Source organism: Aulostomus chinensis, chromosome 16 (assembly GCF_037954235.1).
Source record: "Aulostomus chinensis isolate RoL2024-O1b breed Wild chromosome 16, RoL_Achi_v1.0, whole genome shotgun sequence".
NCBI classification, from domain to species: Eukaryota; Metazoa; Chordata; class Actinopteri; order Syngnathiformes; family Aulostomidae; genus Aulostomus; species Aulostomus chinensis.
The window spans coordinates 7,694,957-7,719,561 of NC_141335.1; the positions used below are offsets into that span (position 1 = coordinate 7,694,957).

The 24,605-nt window shown below is 41.3% G+C and overlaps 2 protein-coding genes across 7 annotated transcripts in view; one reads left to right on the forward strand and one right to left on the reverse strand.

Annotated features, from left to right (window-relative positions):
* ccser2a (coiled-coil serine-rich protein 2a) overlaps positions 1-15,895 on the reverse strand; it is a 47,291-nt gene extending 31,396 nt beyond the window's left edge. For 3 of the 6 annotated variants that reach the window (XM_086179852.1, XM_086179857.1, XM_086179856.1), the window contains exons 1-3: positions 15,135-15,895; positions 1,863-3,360; positions 1,558-1,769 (exon numbers count right to left, since the gene is read on the reverse strand). In XM_086179852.1, the coding sequence (XP_086035978.1) occupies positions 1,558-1,769; positions 1,863-3,303 (1,653 nt within the window). In that variant the 5' untranslated portion in view covers positions 3,304-3,360; positions 15,135-15,895. Of the gene's footprint in view, positions 1-1,557; positions 1,770-1,862; positions 3,361-6,562; positions 6,629-15,134 lie in introns of all 6 variants that reach the window. The other 3 variants (XM_086179855.1, XM_086179854.1, XM_086179853.1) reach the window with 3 other exon arrangements.
* On the forward strand, positions 15,309-23,033 carry sparcl2 (SPARC-like 2). Its single transcript, XM_086179859.1, has 10 exons — positions 15,309-15,435; positions 17,214-17,448; positions 17,866-17,957; positions 18,687-18,759; positions 18,902-19,013; positions 19,120-19,238; positions 19,308-19,462; positions 20,139-20,251; positions 21,266-21,360; positions 22,342-23,033. The coding sequence occupies exons 3-10, from the start codon at positions 17,901-17,903 to the stop codon at positions 22,395-22,397; spliced, it is 780 nt and encodes a 259-aa protein (XP_086035985.1). The 5' UTR covers positions 15,309-15,435; positions 17,214-17,448; positions 17,866-17,900; the 3' UTR covers positions 22,398-23,033.
* Positions 23,034-24,605: the final 1,572 nt, after the last annotated feature.

A 24,605-nucleotide genomic window follows, 5' to 3' on the forward strand; every position in this document is an offset into this window, starting at 1 on the left:
GTTTGCCAATAGATTATCCTTTATGCCAAAGAAAAGTTTAAATTGGTGACATTTGAGAAGAACCATACCGGCTGTGAAAATGTGTTCAGCTTGTTCCTTTAAAAGAGAGGCTTCCTTTTTGATAAACACTCCCTGAAGAAATTTAAATTTACAACAAATGTTTGGCATTGTTTATGTATTACCAATGACTGACATAACAAATGCTGAATAACATTTTGTCAAAAGACTGACTGATTCATCGACTACTCAGTGCCCCTCTTGAGATGATATCTGATTAAAAAGACTGAACACTACATTCTCAGTGACTCCACATTTGTGTCAACATCACATGGTAAAAGTAGTAAAGACTCAAGGCCAATTATACCATTTCTAATCCGTCTCTTTTTAAGCTCTTTATGCATTCCTGAGATCAGGTGCTTTACAGAGAGCCAAAGACCAGAAATGCTGTTAAAAAACAATTGGTGGTCAGCATTCCTCTGGGGGAGAGGGGGCTGGAATTGATGAATGGACAAGTGTGCCATGCTATAAAGAGTTGTAACTCTGAGGCATTACGGAACTTACAAATGCGGCAAATGTGCTTGGTAATAGGATCAGAGAATTAAAATTTACTTAAATTAACTAAACAAGAAATAGAGATGCAAAGTCCAGCCTTTTGACATAGTTGCAAGCATGGTGAATTTGATTTGATATATACTTTCTAGTCCTTTCAATTGTTCACCACACACTGACAGTAGACAAACACATTCAAATCTTCTAACTGAAGAACAACAAACCAAAGACAATCATTTGTTTTCTTTGACCATTAATTCTATGGAGTGGGATATCTTCAAGTAAGCCCATGCTAAAACTCTAATTATTAGCACAGGGGATTTGCAAGGGTTTCCAAGTGTATTTGCTGTATATGGTAATGTGCTGTGTCAATGACGGTAAGTTGTTGTTTTTTTAAAATCTATATTGTAAACTTGTATTTGCAGCCGTCAGCAATGGTCCTTCGGTCAACTCTCCAGTCTTAAGTGTTAGAGGAAACTTATCTACAGGAAGGATACATCTTCCCATTAAATGTGTTCCGCATCTCTCACTAAAACACTAGGAAAACTTCTTGCCCTTGGATTGATCGCAATTCTTTGTCACAAAGCCCATTATTTATTTGCAAACTTGAGGTCCATTAAATCTGAAAATGCTCTAAATTTTTTATTAAATTTTTTTGACATTTTCAGCACTAGTATCGTAGCTAAGAGGTTGTGGTTCTGCTCCACCCATATTTTCCTGTCAGAAAAATTCTACAGCACAATTTGCGAGGAAGAATGCAGAGCAGGATAACTTGTTAGCAGAGGCTGTAACAAGGTTTGCGTATATTCTTATCGGGTCGAAAGCGAATATTTGGCAATGTTACAAACCTCATACTTGAAAAGAAAGTAAATGTATCAAGGTCATAGGAATTGCCGTAATTCTGTCACTGTGTAAACACAAGTTTCTGACACTCAAAACAGCAACGGGAAGAGGCCGAAAATGCAGTGTAAACGATTATGATCGTCACAATTGAACACAGGGACGCACCATGCTGTTGAGCTCTGAGTCATCGTAGCTGTCACATGCGTGTGTCCCAAGCCCTCCAAATGGTTCAAGACCCTCTTCATCCCACATGTAGGTTCCACCAGAGCTGTTAGAGGGTGATAACTCAAAAGATGAAGCCTGGCAAGCATCACCTCGCAATGGTGATGACATCAGTGGTCCCTGGGAGTCCTGCATAGGACTTTCTTCAGTATGTCCTGAGAAAGATGAAAAAAATACATAGCTAAAATAAAAACAGAGTCAAATGAGAAAAAGGAATTTGCTTAAGTAATACAACAGATTTAATTTACCTGCCAGATCCACAGTGGGCCAGTCAATGGTTTCACTGAGAAGGTTGTGTAAGTGGGTTTCAGTAGTGCTGCCAGTTTTCCTATAATCGCGCAGGTCTATGTCACTGAACACATCACCCACGCTGTCAAAATCATCTAGGAATTCTTCACTAGTGTCGCCTCTCTCCAGAGATGAGGCAGAAGATAACGACATGTCCTCCAGTGTCTCGCCTGCTGCCTGGCCAGAGCTCTGCTTCAGCATACTGCTTCCTCCTCCTTTTCCTATTCCAATGCCAGAGCTTCCATCACTGTCACTGTGAGAGCTTGCTTTTTCAGCCTCTTCATTTGGCTCAATGTCTACTGTTAACCCTGATTGCCTTCCACCTCCGGGGCCAGCTAGGTGTTTGACATCATCTTTTATCCAACCTGGAAAAACAGGCTTTTGCTGCTTCGCCTGCCCAGACCTGGCTAGTCTGTAGCTCAGAGATCCACTACCATTTCCCACTGACTTGGTCATCACACAACTGGGGAGCAGTGCCTTTTTAAGAGCATTGGGGGTAGTGGGTGTTGAAGGTACTGACAGGGTGGGTAGAGAGGAGGTAGCTGGAAGAGTCCTACTGTACTGAGGACCAATCCCTCCACCAAGACCTCCTGTACCACTACGGCTGCCATTCAGACCTCCCAATCCCAAACCTACTCTTCCATTGCTAAGCTGGGGAGGTTTGAGGAAACTACTCCTAGGAGGCCGGAGCTGGGTGTTGGCCAAGGGCTTGGCCAGCTCCACAGCACGGTTAAAGGAGAAGGACCGTATCATAGGTTGGCTTGAGGGTGAGGGAATCTGCTTGAAGTGAGTGAAGCTGTTTGAACGCACCATATTGTCCAGCGTTAAAGTCTTTAGACTTTCACTGGAACGAGACAGGCTATCTTGTGAGCTGCTTCTGGGAGAGCTGGAGCCTAACCTTTGCTGCACCAGTCGTGACTCACCAGAGACACTTGAGGTTGTTTTGGTGGTTCCATTGAGTGGGCTTTGACTGAGTTTGGTCCCAACTTTAGGACTCATCTTCAAGGATTGCTTGGGAATGGCCTTGGGGCTGGAGACCGCCACCATCAATGAGCCTGACCTCCGCATTATGGGTGTCCCTGGAGTAGCACTTTTTACCTCCTTTGCCAGTGAGGGAAGCTGTCTTAGAGCCTTATCTTCAGCACCATCACCAGGGCTGGTGGAGGTGGCAGGGCTGGAGGGGGGTAGTCCCTCATCTTTCTTCCATTTCAGGGAAAAAGAAGAGGCTCGAACTACACCATTTGGGCGTGTACCTGAAGGAGGTGTCTTAGTATCTTGAGTAGGGGTAGTTGGCTGTGTGGAACCATTGGTTGAGGGGCCAGTGCCCCCATTCGGTGAGCGTCCACCGAACTTAGGCAGTCTAGATACCATGGTAGACCTTATGGGTGCTTTATCTTCCATTAGATGCCAACGAAGTCATGGAGGAGCATGGACTCACACGCCTGGAGGAGGGAAAAACTGCAAGACAAAAAAAGAAAGATGGTTTGAGTGGGATTTGCCTTGCAGTGAAAACCCATTTTGTATGCTGATTCTATTGATAAAAAAAATGTCATTGAAGAAGATAATATAAAAACTTGTTTTATCTTAGCAGCTCATCACAATTCACAATTGGTTGGACTATTAGTTCCCAATTTATTTTCAAAGGACCATATTTGTCTTTCTGCTTTTTGCAGGAAGTCAAATGTCGTTCAGAAACACACAGGCACAGGCACTTTAGCCCGTCATCATTTCTAATGATATTAAAATCATCTGTGGTGTGGCAGTAGCAGCGTAGTAATGATATTAGGGGAGGCCCCATCAACCTGCTGCAGTGGTTGCATGTCTGTCTTCCTCTTAGAGATCGCTGACAGTGGCGAGCATTAGGGATTAATGTGGCAGGCTTACAAGGTGACTTGAGACTTTGTCACGGTAAGTCTGTCTTTATACTCTCACACACTCTGTAAAGTGCCTTTATTTATGCAACTGGCACATGGATTAATGACAACACATTTTGATACCAAATTGGATGTCTCTTTATTGTTGGTAATAATCCAAACTATTTACAGTTTAAACCTACTAAATTGACTTTAGTAGAGAAAACAGAAAAATGTTCTTCTTGTGATTAGTTTCACAAATAATTTCCCAATGTCAAAATAACAAGACATTGTTTATGAGAATTAAATGAAAGAGTTCAAAGAATATCATACCAAACAGGGCCTGTAGCTGGCACTGGTAAAAGAGAACATGGCACCAACATGTTTGGTCAACAACAGAATGGGCAACGGATACAAAGGCTGTGGGACAAAGGGAAAACAGCACTGGGAAGGTGGCCAGGATATTGTGAATGGAGGATGTGCAGCATGTTAACTCAATGGAGGGACAAACCGGAGCTGTTTCCTTTCACTCATTGTTAATTTCGTCAGTTCCGTTCAGCAATGTGACAGGTGTGCAGGTGTCAGTTGGTGCAGCTGCATATTTCACCCATCTGGCTTATGCCGGAAGATCATGAATTGAAAAGTTTTGACTTCCAGATAACTGATATGTTAGAAGAAGAAAGTGCATAAGTAAGTAAAGTACTTCCCAAAAAAAATTGACCGCATTGGAACACATCTTATCGCCTCAACTAATATCCCATGTTCACCAGTTTTTAAGAGGCCTGATGTATTGTTGCACCACAGTATACAAAGTATGAATGGGTCAACTGACCAACTGCTACAATGACACAAAGGCAGACACAGCAGCAATAATCCATTAAACTTTTGTAGGGGTGGGGGAAGGGGTGTTTGTGTCACAATGTGGGTCTCCTACTCTGCACCACGATGCCCCACATTCCCATGCATAACCCCACGTGTCTAGAGAGACTGACTCGCCGCTGCCACAGAAGTGTCTGACTATGCTACTATCCTAATCTGCTTCATAAACTCATTGGTAGACACACAGAAATACACTCTCACCAGGAAATCAGGTCAGCATGTGCCGCCTGGGCGACCAAAGCCTCTTTGCCCCAGGGAGGGGTAGTGACAGTGTGTATCCTTGTGTTCAATGGGTCGTAATCAAATAAGGGCTTGAACTACTCCCACTGTCCCCTGAACCTTCATTCATATCTAGAGTGGTACATTATACCTCATTGGCACTGATTGATTATTTTGATTTTTTTTTGACAGATTTTGAGACATGTGTGCTAGGTGAGCAACCATACAAACATAGTAAAATAATCAATGGCTTGAAAATATTATATCAGTAAATTCTAGCAATAAGGCAAAAGCACTGCTAATGTCTTGCAGAAGTCCATCAGTGAAGTTTACAACATCAGTAAACATTAAAATATTCACCTACTTAAATATTGCATGATTGGTAGATGAGGGAATTGTCATAAGAGCTCACAATAATACACAACTTGTGTCAGTAAGTATATTTTTTGCAAAATTGTGCTGCTACATCGTCACAGCCCAACAGTAAACTTCAGACTGATGCTTAAACTACTCAGTTTGGTAACAGTGATGAAAAAAAACAAAACATTTATTGTTACCTTAAATTGCTGAGTTTGAGCTGACATTAAAGTTTAAAAAATGATTTGAATCATTGGACACTGTATAAAATAAAATTCTGATACTTTCCAAGCATTTTTTTGCTACAGTTTGCTTCTGACAGAATATGGTTGAGGCACAGCTCTACCAGAGGACTGCAAATAAACAAGATTCCAACTGAGTGACACACATACTGAGGAAAGGCAGTTAACCGTGCAGGCCATCTGTCAAATACTCACATCTTAACATCTGCCCCTACCCAACAGATGATAGTGCCGTTCATAAATATCCCAGACGTTCACGAGGATCAAGTACAAAGCCTGCACTAAAACCTTGATTAATACTTTTACTGCGGGGAAAGAAAATCATACACACTACAATGACAGATGGAACCCGCCAACAAACATGAGGCAATGATGTGCAATTGTTTTGTGTTCAAAGTTTGTTGCTTCATTTTATCCCGTGTTTGTCAGACAGGGCTACACCTCCCATCTTTGTATTTATGTGTTTCTGATAACTTCTCATTCACCTCACCTGTTCAGCCTGCACCAGTATAAGAACCAGTTCCCCAGTTTGTCAAGCTCAGTGGTGGTCTTCTTTCGAGCTGAAGTTCGAATTGAATATTTTCCTCGTGCCAGTTTTTAACCAAGTTCCTCTTCTGTCCACCATTCTGTTCAACTACTTTACTACAGCCGTTCAGTTTACTATTCATTCACCAGACAGCTAAGCTCTTTCATCTGCCAGCCTCCTTCCGGTTCCACCCTGCCCCCCCCCCCCCCCCCCCCCCACCACCACCACCACCACCACCACAGTAAACCTTTCCCTTTTTCAATGAATAATACATCAGCGAACAGCTCACTTCCACAGAGTCCGCATTTGATTTCCCCAAAACTCACATTTGATATTGTTGGATACAAATCAACAGCAATCAAAGTTATAAGATATAATAGTTTCCATGGTTTCAAAACCTTCAAGAGACGAAAAACAGAAGAGACAATGTGGACAGTAACTAAACTGATGGTCAAAGAGACAGGTAGATACAGAAGAGAAGTAAATAACCATCAGTATTTATCCACAGAGACTCTCTGCCTGAATTAAAGCATCGCTTTTGACACCTGTGTGTGAGAAATAAGCAGGAAAGTATCTTTTCTTACTTTCTTTTACACAGGGAAGGGGTCCTTTCTGTCTGCCCAGGGAGCCTCGTCAGCCTGACTTCATTTCTGACTCAGAGGACAGTCGAGCACAGATGCAAGAAAGCTGAACAGTCAGATCTGCTTGATCATTATTCTTCTGGCAAAGCTTTCACTTTTGAGCTGCACATGCATTACTGAGACACATTCTTCAGGAGTAACAGGATGGATGGATGCCGACAGGACATTACAGCCCCGGGGCTATGATCTATTGGGTCAGTGGGGTTACGCATGAATGGAGGTGCTCTACTACACACAGTAAATCCTCTATCCTGCTGTTTATCCCTAAAGCCAGTCTGTCCCCATCTCCCAGTGCTCATAGCTTCCTAACATTACAAAGCCTCAGCTCCAACTCTTAAACAGAGAAGCATGTAGGTTTTATTCATTTATCTTTGTTTGTCTTTCCTCTATTTGATATGGAAAGGCTGATGATGGGAGGATTCTATTTGACTTTATTAAAAATATTGAATCCCTATAGAGTCATAAAAAAACAAAAGGCATCCAGGAAGGAAACATCTCCAAGTATGTTTGTTTTTATCTACCATGGCCTCATAAACAAAAAAAAGTATTTTAGAGAGAAAACAATACCCCAAAAAAACCTTTTATAAGATCATATCATGATTCATGAAGATTTGGGGTAACAGAATTATTAACTATGTAATTAATCATTTTCATTTCACTTATCAAGATGTGCAGTTGAAGCCTCTTGAAAAATAGTATTGTACTTTTGAAGTAACAAAAGTACCTTTGAGGATGTGTACCTGTCAATACACACTTGAGGGCATAAAATGTTGTATTTTTATCAAAAGATAACTATAAAAAGTCCACCATGTGTTACTGTAAATGACAATAATGTAGACTTTTTTACATAGGAAAGAGCAGCACAATAACTATAATATACATTACAAAGAGAATTATAACTTTTCAGATATTTTTTTTCTCTTTGAATCATGCTTTAAATTAACTAAGTTAACTAACTGAACCAAAGTAAGCTAATAGTAACATGTGTTAAGCACAAAAGCATCTAAGTTACTTTAGTGTGAGCTTATTCACACTGAAGGTGCTATATGAGATTGCTCAGGCCTGCAGGCTCTGATGGGAGTTATTAGCTTATCTCTGAGAATCATAAACTGCTTCTGGCCCACCAACATGACAACACACTTATCAACAACAGTTTACTGGTCCATTTAATGCTTCCTTGCCCCTTGATCCAGATCTGCTCCAAACCTAATAGCTTCTTCCATGGCCCATCATGTTCCACCCCTCCAACGATTTCAGCGTCAATCAGATCAACAGCTTTGGTCAAATCCTTACTGACTAGCCAGGAGACACAAAGATATAACTTCCTAGTCAAAGGTAAAAAAAACAAACAAAACAAAACATAACAACAACAAAAAACATTTAAATCAACAGATGTATTATAGCATAATTGGTCTTGATACACTCAGATCAGAATCCCTGACAATTTTTTTTTAGCTTTACATGTCCTTGTCAGCATGAGGTAATTGGCAGCTTATACTCCAAATAGTTCACTTTCAGAATAGATTTCAAATAACAACAGCAACGTCAAGGTTTATGGAGTACGTAGTTCTGAATAATTCAAGCCCTCTTGAACTTCAGGTGCATTTCACAATCATGAGAACTGCAGTAGAGAAGATGCAGAAAGGGGAGAGACTGAGAGAACCTAAGCAACAACTCCTCCCTGTTTCACATCTTCCTGTGCATCTCAGTAAATCTTTGTTTCAAAGAGCAGAACTAATCAATGACATGAATCACCAGCCTCAAGAGTCCAGTACTTCATCCAGCTGGCGCTGCTCTAGGACACAATGGCATGATGATGACCCCCCACTCCCCACTCCCCAAAATACAGTACAGACAAGTATCCAGATATAAGCATAAAATGACACCTGCATGAAGCCAACATGATAGTCTCCTTTCTGAATCAGAATCTAAATCAAAGTTCAGCTTCATTTACATGTATTGACCGACCCAACGTGTCAGTGGAGTAATAACTAGGTCGGTCATCTGGGAAGGCCAGTATTGGGTCATAGCGCTCTCCCTGAAGAGATTACCACAGTGCCATTAGAGCAGGCTAATAGAATGAGACAGGGATGAAAGCAACACTGACGCTAGGCTAATGTGTATTGAGTGAAAGCAATACTGGCCTGAGCTGCAATGAAGCTAAAGTGATACTAATCCAATGACACAGCATAGAAGGTTTGGTAACTGTGATAGATAAAATGACACAGATCAAGAGAAGAAAGACACAAGTAAAATTTAAGGTGTGGCCAACAACTACACGAACAAAAATGAATGTAAACATCATATAAACAGACCATTGCATGCCCAAACACAGCATCACCTGGAATAATTCCGTCTTTGAAAGCTTATAATGTACGACATATGGTAAAAACACGATCAAATGTAAAAATATTACCTTATTCAGGGAAGTTATTATGACCTGTCCTATTAATGTCAATCATAGTAAGACCTAAAGCCTGCCAAGTCAATCTGTAGCTTGTTTCCTTCCTTCCTTTTCATCGTACCGAGAGAAGCACACATCAGAGCGTAAAGAGAAGAAACCGGAAGACACTTGATCTATCTGCTGCCCGCCTGTCTGCTTGTGTGTGTGTGTGTGTGTGTGTGTGTGTGTGTGTGTGTGAGTGAGAGAGAGAGAGTGATTCCTCACATTGTGGGGACATACATTTTTTACATAGTCACATTGTGGGGACTACCCCCCCCCCCCGCCCCCAGGTGACTAATAGAAAGTCCCCATAATGTAAAAATATCACATTTCAAGATGAAGATGTTATGTAAGTAGTGATTATGGATAATAGTTGGGAGTAGGTGTCCAGGAAATGTATGTGAGTAAGAGCGTGCGTGCGTGTTTGCAACCATGAAAGCATTTAATATTTGATAGTGCATCTTTTTGGAGCCCCACCCAGGAGAGGAAAGGAGAGGAGAAGAGAGGAGAAAAGAGGAAAAGGAAATCACGAAGACTAATATGTCCAAAACCAATAAGTAGCCAGAACAGTCTGATCAAATATCACTGGCAGACATCAATGACTAACAGATACCAGTGTTACCCAGGGGGGAAAAAAAGAACAACTTTTTAATTTGAGAAAAATTGAGATAGTACTTCAGGGTACAGAATATTGACGCTTGCCACTACTTGATCTGAGAGAGCCACAGCGGTGAGGCACACATGCTCAAACCTTGGTGCTCATTTGAACCCAAACCACAATCTTTCACTCCAAAAGTGATTATTTTACCTAATCTTAACCACTCCTTAGCCACAGCATTGGCACATCTCAAAACATCATTATTTTTTAACAGCGACATGTAATGATTTTGGAAGGCAGGCATGCACCATGGTTGGGATTTGGGAGCAACAATGCTCTCCATAGTCGGGGCAAAAAATTTTGTCGTATCAAAAATTCATGACCACTGAGGTGCCTGTTCTATTTTTGAGGAGGAGGTCATATGAGTATCCTTGCAAAAGTTTGACTGGATTTTTTGTTGAGATGCGATTGAGGAACCAACACTTTAAAATCTAAGGATTTTTCAGACACTGGATACTGTATCTACAAGTAGCTGCTCCCCTGTAGTGTCATGAGAAAAGCAGAAAGGATAATATAGGAAATCTGATCCTGCCTCGCAATAATAAGGAGCGATTTGTTGTGGTTCTTGCGAGAGATTGTGTGTGAATTCAATTTCCCCATCGTGACATGGTTGACAGCACACTGGTTTAACCATCTCCTGTTCAAGAGAGCAGTGTTGGCGCAGTAATAAACCACAGCATGGAGTCTAATCAGGCCATCATCCTCAAAAAGCCTTCATCATCTGCACTGACTCATCCTGCTGTGACCTGTCTGAGGTATGAAATGAGTCCAAGCCTGATTGTGTGTGTGTGTGTGTGTGTGTGTAATAAATAAATAAGATATAATAGGTGCAATAATTACAATAATGATTGTTAATAATGTATAATGCCATTTTTTTATTTTGTGAGATAAAAAAGTCCAATTATTGGTTATATTTTCATAATTTGATAAAGAAGCAGAGTGATTGTGCAGTTGGTCACGCAGCGTGTGGCTACAGTTTAGCATTAATTACATGTGAAATGCATTTGTGCTGTGCTACTGATGTTTCAAAGGATTTGAAACATTTAAAACACCTTAAAAATAAATTTGCTCATCACTGGCACATCTAGTGTTAGTTTTGCATTCAATTATGTAACAACTTGAATTATTTAATCAGAGATCTTGGGATTTTAGTACATTTTTGTCCCCACAACATGCAATATTTTCATACGAGATCATGACCACTTCAAACCCTGCCTGCCTTCCCCCCAAGCTTACTGTTTTAAAGGTGTCTGTTCACCCTGAAATATGAGTTCATTTGACACATAGCAAGCTTATCTACCTCCTGTGCTGCTAACTGTGACATTATCTTTATTGCTATATATACAAACACAGGCTTATCCAGACAGGTGAGACATATGGAGATAAGAGTGGAGATCTTGGGCTGAGGCTCCAAATATGAGGCGCAGTTGAAATGGGCAGCTGATAATAGATCATTCTCTGGGAGTGGAAAATACCTTGCTATTAGGACCACTTCCTCCCAGCCCAAACTTCCCTCTTTTCCTGTCACCACCTTCCGCTACACTCACTCTATCAAGCTATCTGTCTTTGCTGCTGCTCTCCACTGTGTCTACCGTTCCCCCAGGCGGCAAAGTTTGGTAAAGCGACAACAAGAACAAGTTTCATGTGAGGCCAGACAACAAGGCAACCTCACATGAAAACAGGTCACGGTTGGTGGTGGCCAACATCTGTCGAATGCTTTGCTGTTGTGCTCAATTTTAACAGCATTTAGAGCTATTAGGTCAACTGGAGAAACAATGCTAAGCATCTGGGATGAGGAGCTATATACAGTATATATATCCAACACACAAAGGTGCAAACACATCAACATTTCCCCGTGATGCTGCAAATAAGCCTACCCTGCAAACACACCATTTGAATATCAACTTCTTATCTGATGACCTCATGTGAGTGACAGTTGGGACAGCATTTGTGTAACGACTCCCAACTGTCACAATGTCTCTTAACACCCCAACCATTCTTTGTTCATGATAGAAAACTGGACTAGCTCTGCGATGGTAGACAGAAACAACCACACTAATACATTGATCTTTATCGTATCTCTTATCCATTACCTATAAAAGGCTCACACTTTAACAGTTTCCACTAAACTGAATATTTTTTATACCTCAGCACTGCGCAATGTCTCATGCAGGAAAAAAATACCCGGGAAGCCAGTTGGAAAGTGGAAAGGGACACGTTAAAGTGAATGAACCACTTCAAGTGAAAGCAATATAATATTTATCTGCAGTGAAACATTTGAAGAGTCTAGAAAGCCATCCTATCTATCAAGGGAATTCCATACAACCGTTCTTGAAACCCTCTGACAGCTTTGAGGGAGCACGAGAGAAAACGATGACTGCAATAAGCTTGTGTCTGATCCCTGTGACAAAGAGACTAAATATTATCGCTTGACTTTAAAGGAGAGTCCCAGTGCCACAGTTGCACTACCTGATGGTGATAAAAGACGCAAGTGAACTGGGTAAAGCCCAGTAAAGTATGTACTGTATGTTGCTCAACTAAACTGTAGCACCGTTGACAGCCTCCACTGGTGATGTACGCTACCAATCAAAAGTTAGCACACACCTTCTCATTTAATGGTTTTTCTTTATATTCATGACTGTTTACATTGTAGATTCTCACTGAGGGCATCAAAACTATGAATTAACACATATGGAATTATGTGGTGAACAAAAAAAATTGTTAAATAACTCTAAATATGTTTTACATTTTAAATTCCTCAAAAAAGCCACCCTTTGCTTTGATTATTGCTTTGCATACTCTTGGCATTCAAATGAGAAGGTGTGTCCAAACTTTTGACCAGCAGTGTATATATTGGTAAGGCATGTTACTGCCCTGAATATACTGTATATACAGCATGCAACTGTGACACCAGATGTTAGGGGTGGGAAAAATTTCGATACTACAACGTATCACTGTTGTAAGATCAATCTGTTGCCATCAAATATAGGCATCGTTATGACAGCAGCTGGTGTTACAAATCAATTGATCATCGCCATATTGACAACTTGCCTATGGTACATGTGTGTCAGTGTTCAAGAGGTTCTACAACAAGACTGCACACACTTGTCAATTGTCTTTTATTGAAAAGGTGCTATAATGCAGTATAAAAATACAAAATTCCCGTTTTTTTGGGGGGGGGTAATTCTTCTTCAGCTACAGACATAACACAATGCATTGCTGATGAATTGTTTTACAACATATCGATTATCGCTAGGTCGTTGTATCGTGACTACTGTTGTTCTATTTTGATAGTATCGTATCATGAGTTATGAGGCAATTCCCACCCCTACGATATGCAGTATAGGGCGCAAACAATGGTAATACGTGTTTGATAAAACACTCATTAATTTCTAATTAAAGGGTTTTAAACACACACACAATGCAGGAGTTTTCATTTGAAGGGCTCACAGCAAGATGATGTCACACACAGGTTACACATTCAAAGACCCCCAAGAGGAAGGCTTTAATCTTCTATAAACTAGATGGGCGCTTTGGCCACCATGTTTTTCATTTTATATCTCTTACATTTGAGGGAGGGAGGCTTTAAATGTCTGACACTTGAGTTTAATGACTTCTCTCTATACACAGTAAGGCGAGTCCAAGCCCTTAAACATCTGTGGTCTTACCAGGGGAATGACAGAACTGATAAGCGTGGCTAAGAATAGCTCTAATGATAGGCCACATACAGAGAGAGAGAAGAGGCCAAGGAGGATCAGAGGAAAGTCAAAGTCAAAGCAGGCCGCGAGGCTCAGACGACTCCACCGCTACACACAGCACATGCAAACACTCGCATGTGCTCAAACCTGTAACCAAAACCATTTCATCATCCCAACTGACGTCAACTCTTGGACATGTAGGCGACTCCACACTGACTTATTTTTAACTACACTCAGAAAGGCTATAGGCCAAATTAGGGGTTATATTGATTATCAATTTCTAGTAAATTCTCTTATCGTTACATTCATCAACATACATTAAAAATAATTACCAATATTGGTGTGCGTAATTCAAACTACCCAGACAGAAATAACACAAGAGATAAAAAGAAAGAGGCAACACAACACTTCAGAGTGGAAAGGTTGATTCTGGACGGCTCAAATCTGCAGAGCTACTTCACACTCACCATCTCCAGTGACCCTCTGTTATGATTTATGCCTTTGTCAGAGGAATGACTCAACATTCCTCTGTGCGGTTGGCTTTAGACACTACATAACATTGTAACATCGTGACATCTCATTGGTCTGCTTCAAGGTCGCCCCCCCACAAGACACAACTGCAAAGAATACACCACATCCCCAGAAAAATAAAATGATCATGACAGGGTAATATTTATCAGCATGCAAAATTAGATTCCCAAGAATACTGAAGCTGATGGTTGCGCATGCGAAACGCAAACACACACTTATGAATGCAGAATGCAAACACTAATATATTGACCCACAATTTGGGGGGTCCTTAGCAGTTGGAGCTATTCAGCAGTTGTTCAGGAGGGAATCAGATAGCAAAAACACTCTCAGCCGAGGTGGCGCTCCAGGACTCAAGCCAACAGGTGTGTGAGGAACACACACATAGATTTGTCTATGTGTGTGAGTCACCATCTCACTCCTGGAGCAATTAGTCATGCCTTATGTGCTGGCGGGTTGATGCCATTGCTCTTTGCACCGTCTGGGCTGTAACAGATCACATGCCAAAAATGGTAGACACAAACCAACACACACACATACAGTCTAGAAAATTTGACTGACAGCAACTTCAGTCGTGCTATAAAAATATGAAAATGTGATGCTGCGCTGTATGGTATAGACAGCCTGGTTAAATTTGAACTGCTGAATCTAACTTTATGACATGAGTGCATCATGAAGGAGTGTGAGTCATCTATAGTTACACTTTGATCCTCTGTGTGTGTGTGTGTGTGTGTGTGTGCGTGTGTGAGGAACATGGTTCTAAAACAAGAACATTTATCAGCCATACAGAAAGTATCAGTCAAGCAGCAATAACCCTTCAATTTACCTACATTATCAGACTGTGCTAATGTTATAGAAGAAGGAACACACACACACACACACACACATACATATACACACATATATATATATATATATATATATATATATATATATATATATATATATATATATATATATATATTACATAAAGGCCTGTTCATCCCTCTTCATGGTACACTGACTCCTTCCAGGGCATGTTATGACTGTGAGGGTAATGTTGTGACGTTCGGAAAACATGGCCTCTTCTGTCTCAGTAAGCAGCAAAGAGGAAGACCACTGACATCATCAACACCTCTTTTCTTTGCATTACACGGGATATAATTAAAAATCACAACAGGATTAATACTGCAGAATGGTTCCACTTACCTGAATGAGGTAAAAGCAGCTTGACAGCATCAAGTGTGTGTGTGTGTGTGTGTGGGGGGGGGGGGGGGGGTCAGCAAACGCTCCACTTGTTCATTTCAAGTAAAAACATGCTGTAAAGTGGACCACCGAGCGGAGGCTAGCTTTCACTTTCCGTTAAAAACAGTCCGTGGAAGTCAAGATTGAAGGCTAGCTTAGCCCGTAGCCAATTTCCACAAACAAGTTGAATAAAGAGCTTTGAGTCCAACACAAGTCTGCAATCTCTACCAACCAAATCAATTACACGTAGTCGTGTACAGTAAAGGTAAGCTTAAGTGGAAATAAACACACAAAAAAAGGTTGGGAATTACCGGAGCTCCCATTGAATAAAACGTCCGTAACATCCCACAGCTGCTGCTGCTGAGCCGTTACTCACAGTCAACGCCGATGATACCGAGATTTAGTGACTGAATAAGACGGTCCGTAAAGCGTAAACACAACACCGGGCACGTAAATGACGTGAAATCCTTTACAACTGTCTAATCTTACAAATGGACGAGCGAGCCAGCGAAAGCAAGGAGTCAGTTAGACTTCCCTCAGCACTTCATCATTCCGACGTCCCCTCTCGCTTCTTCCAGCGGGGCGGAGCGTTGGCATGTCACCTGGTTTACCAGGGATTGACATCCCAACCTCGTTCTCATCTTGTTTGTCCACATTCTGTTAATAAAATGTCCTGAATACTCGTTCTTTGTTTACTACTCTTAATTAATTAAATCCCCCCCCCCCTCCCCGCCGCAATTGTGTATTCGTTCCTTGAAGCTATCCCGCTAGCTGATGGTGTGACGTCATAGTATCAGGAACAACAACACGCTAACACATATAATGTCGTGTCATAATAGTTTAGTTTCTTTACTTTTTCGGCTGTGGTGGTAATTTTAGTACAACTTTAAAATACTTCTCTTGAAGTTGTGTGTGTAAAAAAAAAAAAAAAGGCTTCCGGAGTGAAAACTGCGTTGATGCTTTTTAGGTCAGTTACCATGAAAGCTATTGTAAAACTAAACATTTGGGTTGCCAGATTGTATAAAATCGCTTTGGCAATTTAATTTTAACAGCAAAAAGTGATTGGCAACTCTTTCAGTGACTTCCAAGACATTTATTTTAAGGGTTTTTATCGATAAAGCATCAAAAAATGATTAATTAAACAGCTAATTCAAAAAAGTCAAAACAAAACAAAACAATGGGCTACTAATAGGGTTGAGTCTCAAAAACCACTGAAGCAAAGTAGCAGATAAACACATTTTATATGCTTTAGAATGCCATATTTAAAACATCTTTATTTTTTTTTAAATGTCTAGAAGTTATATTTTAGTAGCCAAATCAGGCCACAGGTCTTACACACACAAAAAAGATTTAGATCTTCACAGTTTCAAACTCAATGTCATGCAATTCAACGTTTTATTAATTTAATATGGACAGCAAAAGTTACTATGATACCATTTCCAATCATTAGAAACAGGTTGAAGTGTGGATAAGATCAAGTAAGATAGAACTTTATAAATCCTAAAGGAATTTCTTGTTCCAAGTTGCTTCAAATACTGTAAGAATGAAAAATAGAAATAATATTTTGCATACAAAGATAATTGGTGGTTTTTGAAATAGCACCATGCAGTGAATGTATGACTTTCCTTCAAGGAGAGGAAAAAAATAAGATGACTTGTTGAAAAGAGATGTCTGTTATTAACCATAATAACCACAAGGGGACAGTCTTTTCCCATTTTTAACTGTAGCTCAAGGCCTCCCCATATTTGAAGATTTCTTTTCTCTTCTTAACAAACTCATTCTCTTTTACCTCCTTGTATGTTTTTTTTTTTTATGTGTGAGTCTTTACTGTGAGATCGAGTGGCACAGAGATTATAGCCACTGGAGCTTGAAAAAGTGTGACCAAGTCTTCCCTCCTGCTTGTGAATCTGTCTGTGAACCAGTGCCAACTTCAATGAAAACCACCCAAACCCCACCACCACCCCCAACCCGCCCCCCCCACAAAAAAATCTCTTTTCACTCTCCATCTCTGTAAATACCTCTCATCTGTACCTTTCTTCACAGCCTATCTCCAAAACCTTCACCTGCACAATATCCAAAGCCCGACTGTGCTGCAACAGGGAACTAAAGCAAAAAGAAGAAAGTCAAAGCTAGGACACAGAGGAGGGGTTTGATACAGCAACAAAAGGAATAGATGGAACAAGTGAAAGAAGAAAGGAAAGACTGCTGAAAAGAAAACGCTCTTATAGGAGAGAAAAAGCTCTCTGGAACTAAGAGGAGTGACCAACTGAAAGCCCTGGTAGGATTTTCTTTCAACAAAAATTGAAAGACATTGCAGACTGTAATAATTTCCTTCCACTGAAAGCTTAATGTCCTCTCCTTGTAATTCAATTCCTCTGTGATGGAAACCTTTCTTGAGAGTCAGTGAGCTGCCTTGTTACCTGCTGCATTATCAGAATTACTGGAAATAGAGTAATCGTCAGAAAATTACACCACAGCAGAAAGAAGAATGAGGATAAAAGAGGGGGGGCGGGGGTCTGAGTAAATTGATAGCCCAAGACTGCACTCTGTTTTTACGATTTTACCTCAATTGTATTTCAAATCGTAAAATAGAGGGAAAATGGAAATGTGCAAATAAGAATTGGATTTGGTTTCACTCATTTATGTCTCAGACAGAAAGAGTCAGTGTGAAAGTGGTGCAGCTTCTCTTTTGCAGGACTGGGAAACTGATTATTGCCTCTTGGAGCCAACATGCACGTGGCCTTGACCTTTATCTTGTGTCTGCTCTTGAATCTTCACGCTGGCTTGGTGAGTTGAACATGACATAATCTTTTTACATAACTAGTATTTCAAGCTAATGGAGGGTATAATGTTAGTTTTTGATAATTGCACACCTCACATGTGTGCCGTTGCAGTGGTGAGGACTTCTTTGCGTTGGTGCCTTTAGTATTACTGGATCAGTGTTGCACCTGTTTCTCATCTGATCTGGGAGGACTTTCAGGGCAGATGTGGATCTGGCACCGACTACAAAGTTTCCTGAAATATAAGATTAGAAATGGTGCATAGTGTATGAAGGGTAATGGATGCGATATTGATAAATGAAAGGTTCACAACGAACCTTTTCACCTCTGGCGCAGCAATAGTTGTGATAAGAGCTGGTTGCCGTTCCAAGTTTCAGGCAGCAGGCACAGACGCGGTTACTTCAGATTGATCTCAGGGATTCTGTCTTAAACTTCAAACTCTGCACTGAACTTCCTGGAAGGAACAGCTACACGCACAGAGTTTGATGTCCATAGGGTGAAAAGATAAAATAATTGAGTCGGAGACAATCATACAGACACACAATGACAGATTTCTTACTGGTATAGTGAGATGGATGTACAGTGTTTTTGTCTCTAGAATGAAATGGAGAATGCACATGTATACTGTGTGAGTCTGTGGTTGTGTGATTCTGCATATATATGTGTGTGTGTGTGTGTGTGTGTGTGTGTGTGTGTGTGTGTGTGTGTGCGTGTGTGTGTGTGTGTTTTGGATCAGGGAGGCAGAGCCCAGCGCAGACAAAGACAAGCTGAGGAGACCCTGAAACCATATATTGGCAGAGTGGATCCAGGTGAAACTTGTCAAATCTGGTGATGAAAGACATTTGCTGACTTCACGCCAGTTGTACTGAGTGTCTCTTATAGAGTAAATGAGTTACAAAGTTTGAAGTATTGGCCCCACATTCCCACTAACAGTGTTTTTTCATTCCTCAGAAAAGTTGTGTGAGCTCCTGAAGTGTCACAGTCCAGTGGGATCTTGGTGCCAGGTTGTTCAGGAAAACAGAGTCCTCATCCCAAAATGTGTTTGTCCTCGTTCCTGCCCAAGGTGAACACCTCGGCTGGTCAAGATGATAAAATATAATCAGAAATATACAAGGTTTAATGACTGAACCCAGCTTCACGTCCTCTGGTCCACTGCCTCATGTGATCAGGCAGAGGGCGCCAGTGTGCAGCGTTCTAGGAAAGACCTATGGGAATGAATGTTTGCTGCATAAAGAAGCCTGCAGAAAGAGACGCCGCACTGGACTGGCTCACACAGGACCCTGTCTGGGTAAACACAAGCAGCATCACACACTTTCTGCAGTACTCTACAGCCTTCTGCATGATTCCATTTTATCAGTCCCCAAGGCTAAATGCACTTGGGAGGAGTTAGGCCAGTTTCCGTACCGTCTTCTGGATTGGTTTCTGCTCCTGAGTCGTATTGAAGAGTCCCGCTCACCTGTGGCCCCACCCCAGAGCTGCCTCAGCCACGCCCAGAGGACACAACTGGCTCAGGTACCTGGAACTCTCCTGAACAAGCAAATCAGCACTCAGATCTGTCCGGATACTCCTCACGGACTCTAAACATCAGTATTAAAAGGCAGAATGATTAGAAAGTAATTTATGATCTAAGATGACCTCAGCTAATGATGTTGCAAATGAAATCAATATCCATAACAAAAGGAAGCCGGAAGAAAAACATACCAAGGGATCACTTTCCCTCCCGGTGTAACTTAACACTGAACATAAAGTTGTTTTTGACACCAGACACCGCCATTGTGTTGGTTTACAAAGTGTGCCTCCCGGGCCGTAGCCAGAAATCAATGTTAACAATCTACTGTAAGTGGCAGGTTCTTGTGTTGGTCATCCACGGTACGTGACATCAACTCTCTGGAACAATAGGATTTGGTCAATAATCACTAAATTATTCAATAAGAGGGTAAATGAAGGAGTAACTTAAGATCCTCCCATCAGCCACCTTAACCTCATCACCTCAAATGGATTAATGAAAACTTGCTTTTCTTATTTTTGATAAGAAAAAAAAATCTAAAAATCTAACATTTTGGAATAAAGCTGTGTTTTATTCCTTTTTGAATTAATGTTACACTACTGCTCATCTGTCATTATTTCTCTCTCTCTCTCTCTCTCTCTCTCTCTCTCTCTCTCTCTCTCTCCCTCTCTCTCTTCTTAGCAAAGGTTTACCCTACTGGACAAGAACAAAGATGGCAACTTGAGCCGTAGAGACCTGAGGAAGCTAGGATACAAACAGATGCCTTTGGAACACTGCGCTGCACAGTTTTTCCAGTGAGTCCCATGCAACCGTCAACTTGACGCCACAGGGAAGCATCAGATTTATCCAGCACAAGCAAATAATCTCATAATTAATTCCTATTTGCATTCGATTTTTAAGGAGTTAAACATACTAGAGTCTGACATTCTACATACTAGATTCAAAACATAGATTCATAACCGAACATAAGGTGGCTCAGTGTAAGCAAAGAACAGTGTTGGTTCACTATGTTAACCTTCTGTCTCCTGCAATATGTTCCTTTCTTTTTGCTAATTACTGAGACACCAAGGGTTAAAAATGTCACACCGTGATGCATTTCACCCCCGCTCTGCGACCAGTTGCACCTCCCACCATGCTGTTCTCTCTGCACGCCATTCATCCACCCATCCATCCATCCATCCATTCTTCCTCCATGCCAACCCCTGCTTCCTGTGTCTTCTTCCTGTCGAATTTTATGGCCCCCCCATCATCCGTCTTTCCTCTTTTTCTGCAAACCTATCTCATCTGTCTTCCTTTCATGTTCACTATCATTCTTTCATCTTGCCATCGTTTCCCCTTTGCACTACCATCCCACCTCCCACGCTCACAATCCCCCCCAGCCACCCACCCACCCTCTTCTTTTCCTCTGCCAGTCTGCAGTGACAGGTTTTGTGAGAGTAGGGCTGGCTGTGTCAATGTCAAACCATTCCCAGCAATGATAATGTTTATTACCCACTGTGACTCCCGCTGCCCATGGATTAACACAAATTGAAGGAGTACCCTTCAGAGATAACATGACAGGGTGAACTGAAAGACAATGTTTCTAGACATATATGTGTGTGTGTGTGTGTGTGTGTGTGTGTGTGTGTGTGTGTGTGTGTGTGTGTGTGTGTGTGTGTGTGTAGCCCCAGTGTGTATTGTATCCATCAATTTGTGATATATGATTGTGTTTGTATGACATTAAAATGTATGCAGAAAATGCTTTCTACAGTTATCGCATTTGAGCACCATTGTTATGTGTTCATCATGTGCTGTGATGTGTTTTGCAGGTCATGTGACCACAACAGGAACAGGAAAGTGACTCTACATGAGTGGACAACCTGCCTGGTGGATCGGTCTGAGGCCTGGTTCTACAATTTCATGTGTTAGTTTAAAAAAATTAACCAATGTTGCCTTCTGTCAGTTGAATTATTGCTCCTGGTCGCATATAGAGCTGGATAGAGGTCATTAAGATACACAAAGCCCCTTTTCTCTCATCACAAACATAGATGCTGTGTAAGTATTTTCAAAAAGAACTTTTTTTATACATCATACTCAAAGGTAGTGGACTGGATTTCAAGAGGAAAATGTCATGACATTACTATCATCCCTAATGACTTCCCTAGGAACATTTTTCAAAGCCGCTTTTGTTCCAAGTAACAGTTTACGTGAGAAAAATGATAATTTTGTTTAATAATTAGCAGAATAGCTTTGTTTCCATTAGAAAACAAAAAGGTAGAGGCCATCAGTAGTTTTAATTTGTGTGTAGGCCCTCTCTGTGTGTAAATCCACAGCAAAGATTTATGAAATAGTGAGGACCGAAAGCTCGTTCCTCGGTATAACAGCTAAAGTTTGACAGCAACAAATATAAAACAGTAACAACACAAACACAGTTTTCTACCAGAGAGAATAAAAGTCCAGGAGATGGAATTCTGATGCTTACATCTCTTTTCAGTGTAAGTTCTTTGTTTACGCTGTTTTCTGGTACAAGGTTTGTGATTGTGACAGACTCAAAATTTAAAACAACAACAGAAAGGCAGCTTGTTTACTTGCAGTGGGAACAGGTTTGAACTGTTTTGTTTTTTTAGCAGGTTTACCAGAGTCGGGGGAAAATGTGAAAAGGGTGCATGATTCGGTCGCGTATTTCTTCTCTTGAAGTAGTTTAAGTCTGAAAATTCTTAAAACTACACATATTATTTGGGAAGAGCATAATATACAATCCCCCACAAGACTGTCACATGACCAGGAAAGAATGCAATAATAAAGAATTAGGACTTTATTATCCTTTGAAGTGGTTTAAAAACAGTTTGAATGTCACATCTTTTCCAGATTATTTCAAATTCAGATTATTTGGTCTCATCCACAGCAATGCGAATGGGATCCAAGAAGGTGTGTCCTACAATCAAAAAGAACAACCTCTGACAAACCCTGCATCTTATTTGCACTGCAGAGAACAACATCATCATCATCATCATCATCATCATCATCTTCATGCTTATTCAAAAGATGGCATCTCCTCACTCACCTGTTATAGACCACTGTATTCTTGTGATTAATCAAATCATCAAATCTGAGAATCTGTTGTCGGTGCCTCCACAAATATGTACAAACTGCTCGCCAGTACATTTACTACATTACATTTTATTTACTGACATTTATACAGTTTTGTTGTAAAATTAGGAGAAACAACAAGCAAAAGGTTAAATACAAAAATGGTGGGATGCTTTAAATCGCCAATTAAAAACAAGGGTGCACATAGCAGAGAGAGACATTGATGACATTAAAAGGACAAAAGGGCTGACGTGACTGTAGAAGAGATGGAGGGATAATAAAGAAGAACAAGGAGGAGAGTAGGAGGAGAATTAGAGGGAAAAAAGTCATGATGTGTTAGAGGAGAGAAAGGAGGCAAGCAGAGTGACAGGGAATGAGAGAGAGAGCAAGGGAGAGAGAGAAGTACAAAGTGTGTTTGTGAACGATGGGAGGAGGTAATGCACTGTAAATGGGAGTTGAGAGTAATGGAGTAATGCATAAAAAATGGATCAGAAAATAAGGGAAAGACTGTGAATGGAAGAGAGGGAGAGGGGGGAAGGGTTGGCTGAGAAAGCGAGAGAAAGAGAGAGAGAAAGAGTGAGCGAAAACAGGGGGGGAAAGGAGGGTTTGATGCTGCACATTTGTTTTACAGCTGGCTCTGTAAACAGCCTCTTAGAGGATGATGCAGAAGATGTCAAAGATTTGACCTTTGTCAAGGTCAGCCAAGTTGGTGCATGATTTTCTTTGTACATGTCAGTAAAACATGCTGCCCTAGAAACTCTTGTTGCATCTTGTTTGTTCTGTGAATTTGTGTATGATTGTATTTCAAGATCACTAGGAGGATGCGCGTGGCCTGGGGTGAGGTTCTTTGGTACGACTGGTTTGTCTGGACCAATTTGCCTTCAAATGCATCATCCTTGAAGGATGCAGCGGGAATGAAGATGCTGTAAAGAAGACGGAGAATAGGAGAGATATTCACTGTGCAAAAAGAGGTTGCGTCATCAGAAAAAAAAAGAAGATTTTTTTTCTTCATACCGTCAGATTTTCAGCGAAAACTTTAGATAAAGTAGAGTGGAGCAGTGGAGGGCTGCAGTTAGGCGTGTTCAGTGAAAAAAAACAGGACTCTACAGGGGGAGGAGGTGGAATGAAAGTGAGGAGATTACTGAACTGAACTTCTTGTGAAACTGTATGTGCTAATGATGAGTGACCTGCGGAACGGTGAGCTGCCGGTTTGTGCTCCACCGACAAACATCTCTCTTTTGTCGCACGTTCCCGAGAAAAAGAAATGAGAGAAAATGAAATGTTACGGTCAATCCTGAAGGCCCAGCGAGTCCTATCCACTCCCCAACCCCCCTTTTTCTTCCTCCTCTTCTTCTTCCTCATGTTTTTTTTTCTTTGTGTCTTCACTAACACCCCCCCCCCCCCCCCCCGCCCGCCACCCTCTCTCTGCTAACAGATTCCCTCTCATTACTCTGGGCCACCATCTCCTCCTTCCATCCCCCCATTCAAACATAGAGGGCAGTTGTAGATTGATCCATCTAATCCTACTTTACCATCCTGTCACACACACGCACACACTCTCTCTTTCTCTCTCTCTCTCTCTCACACACACACACACACACACACACACACACACACACACCAGTCACCTCCACTCCTACTGTCCTAACCCCTGCTGTCACACCTCATTTAGATATAAGAAGAGAGAGATATATGTCCCACCTACCCCTCTAACCTTGTCCCCTCCACCCCTCCCTCTATCATCCTTTGGGTGCTGATCAGTGATCTGTGATGGGTTGCATGCATCTCTCTCTTTTCTGTGACACGCACACACACACACGCGCACACGCATTCTCAAGGGACTCTGACGGCACAGGAGCAGATGGGCGGCTGGTGATGACATGTTGTTAAAAATAAAGATTCCTGTTAACCCGTTGTCAGCAAGCACACCCTCACTGCCTCCCTCAAGTCCCCCGATTTCATTCGCTAATACTCTCTCTGTCAATCTCTCTCAACAGTCTAGAGTTCAGACTGCTACTCAGACTATGGCACTAAAAGCATACACCCAGAGACCCCGACCCCCTAGAGCATGATATTTAA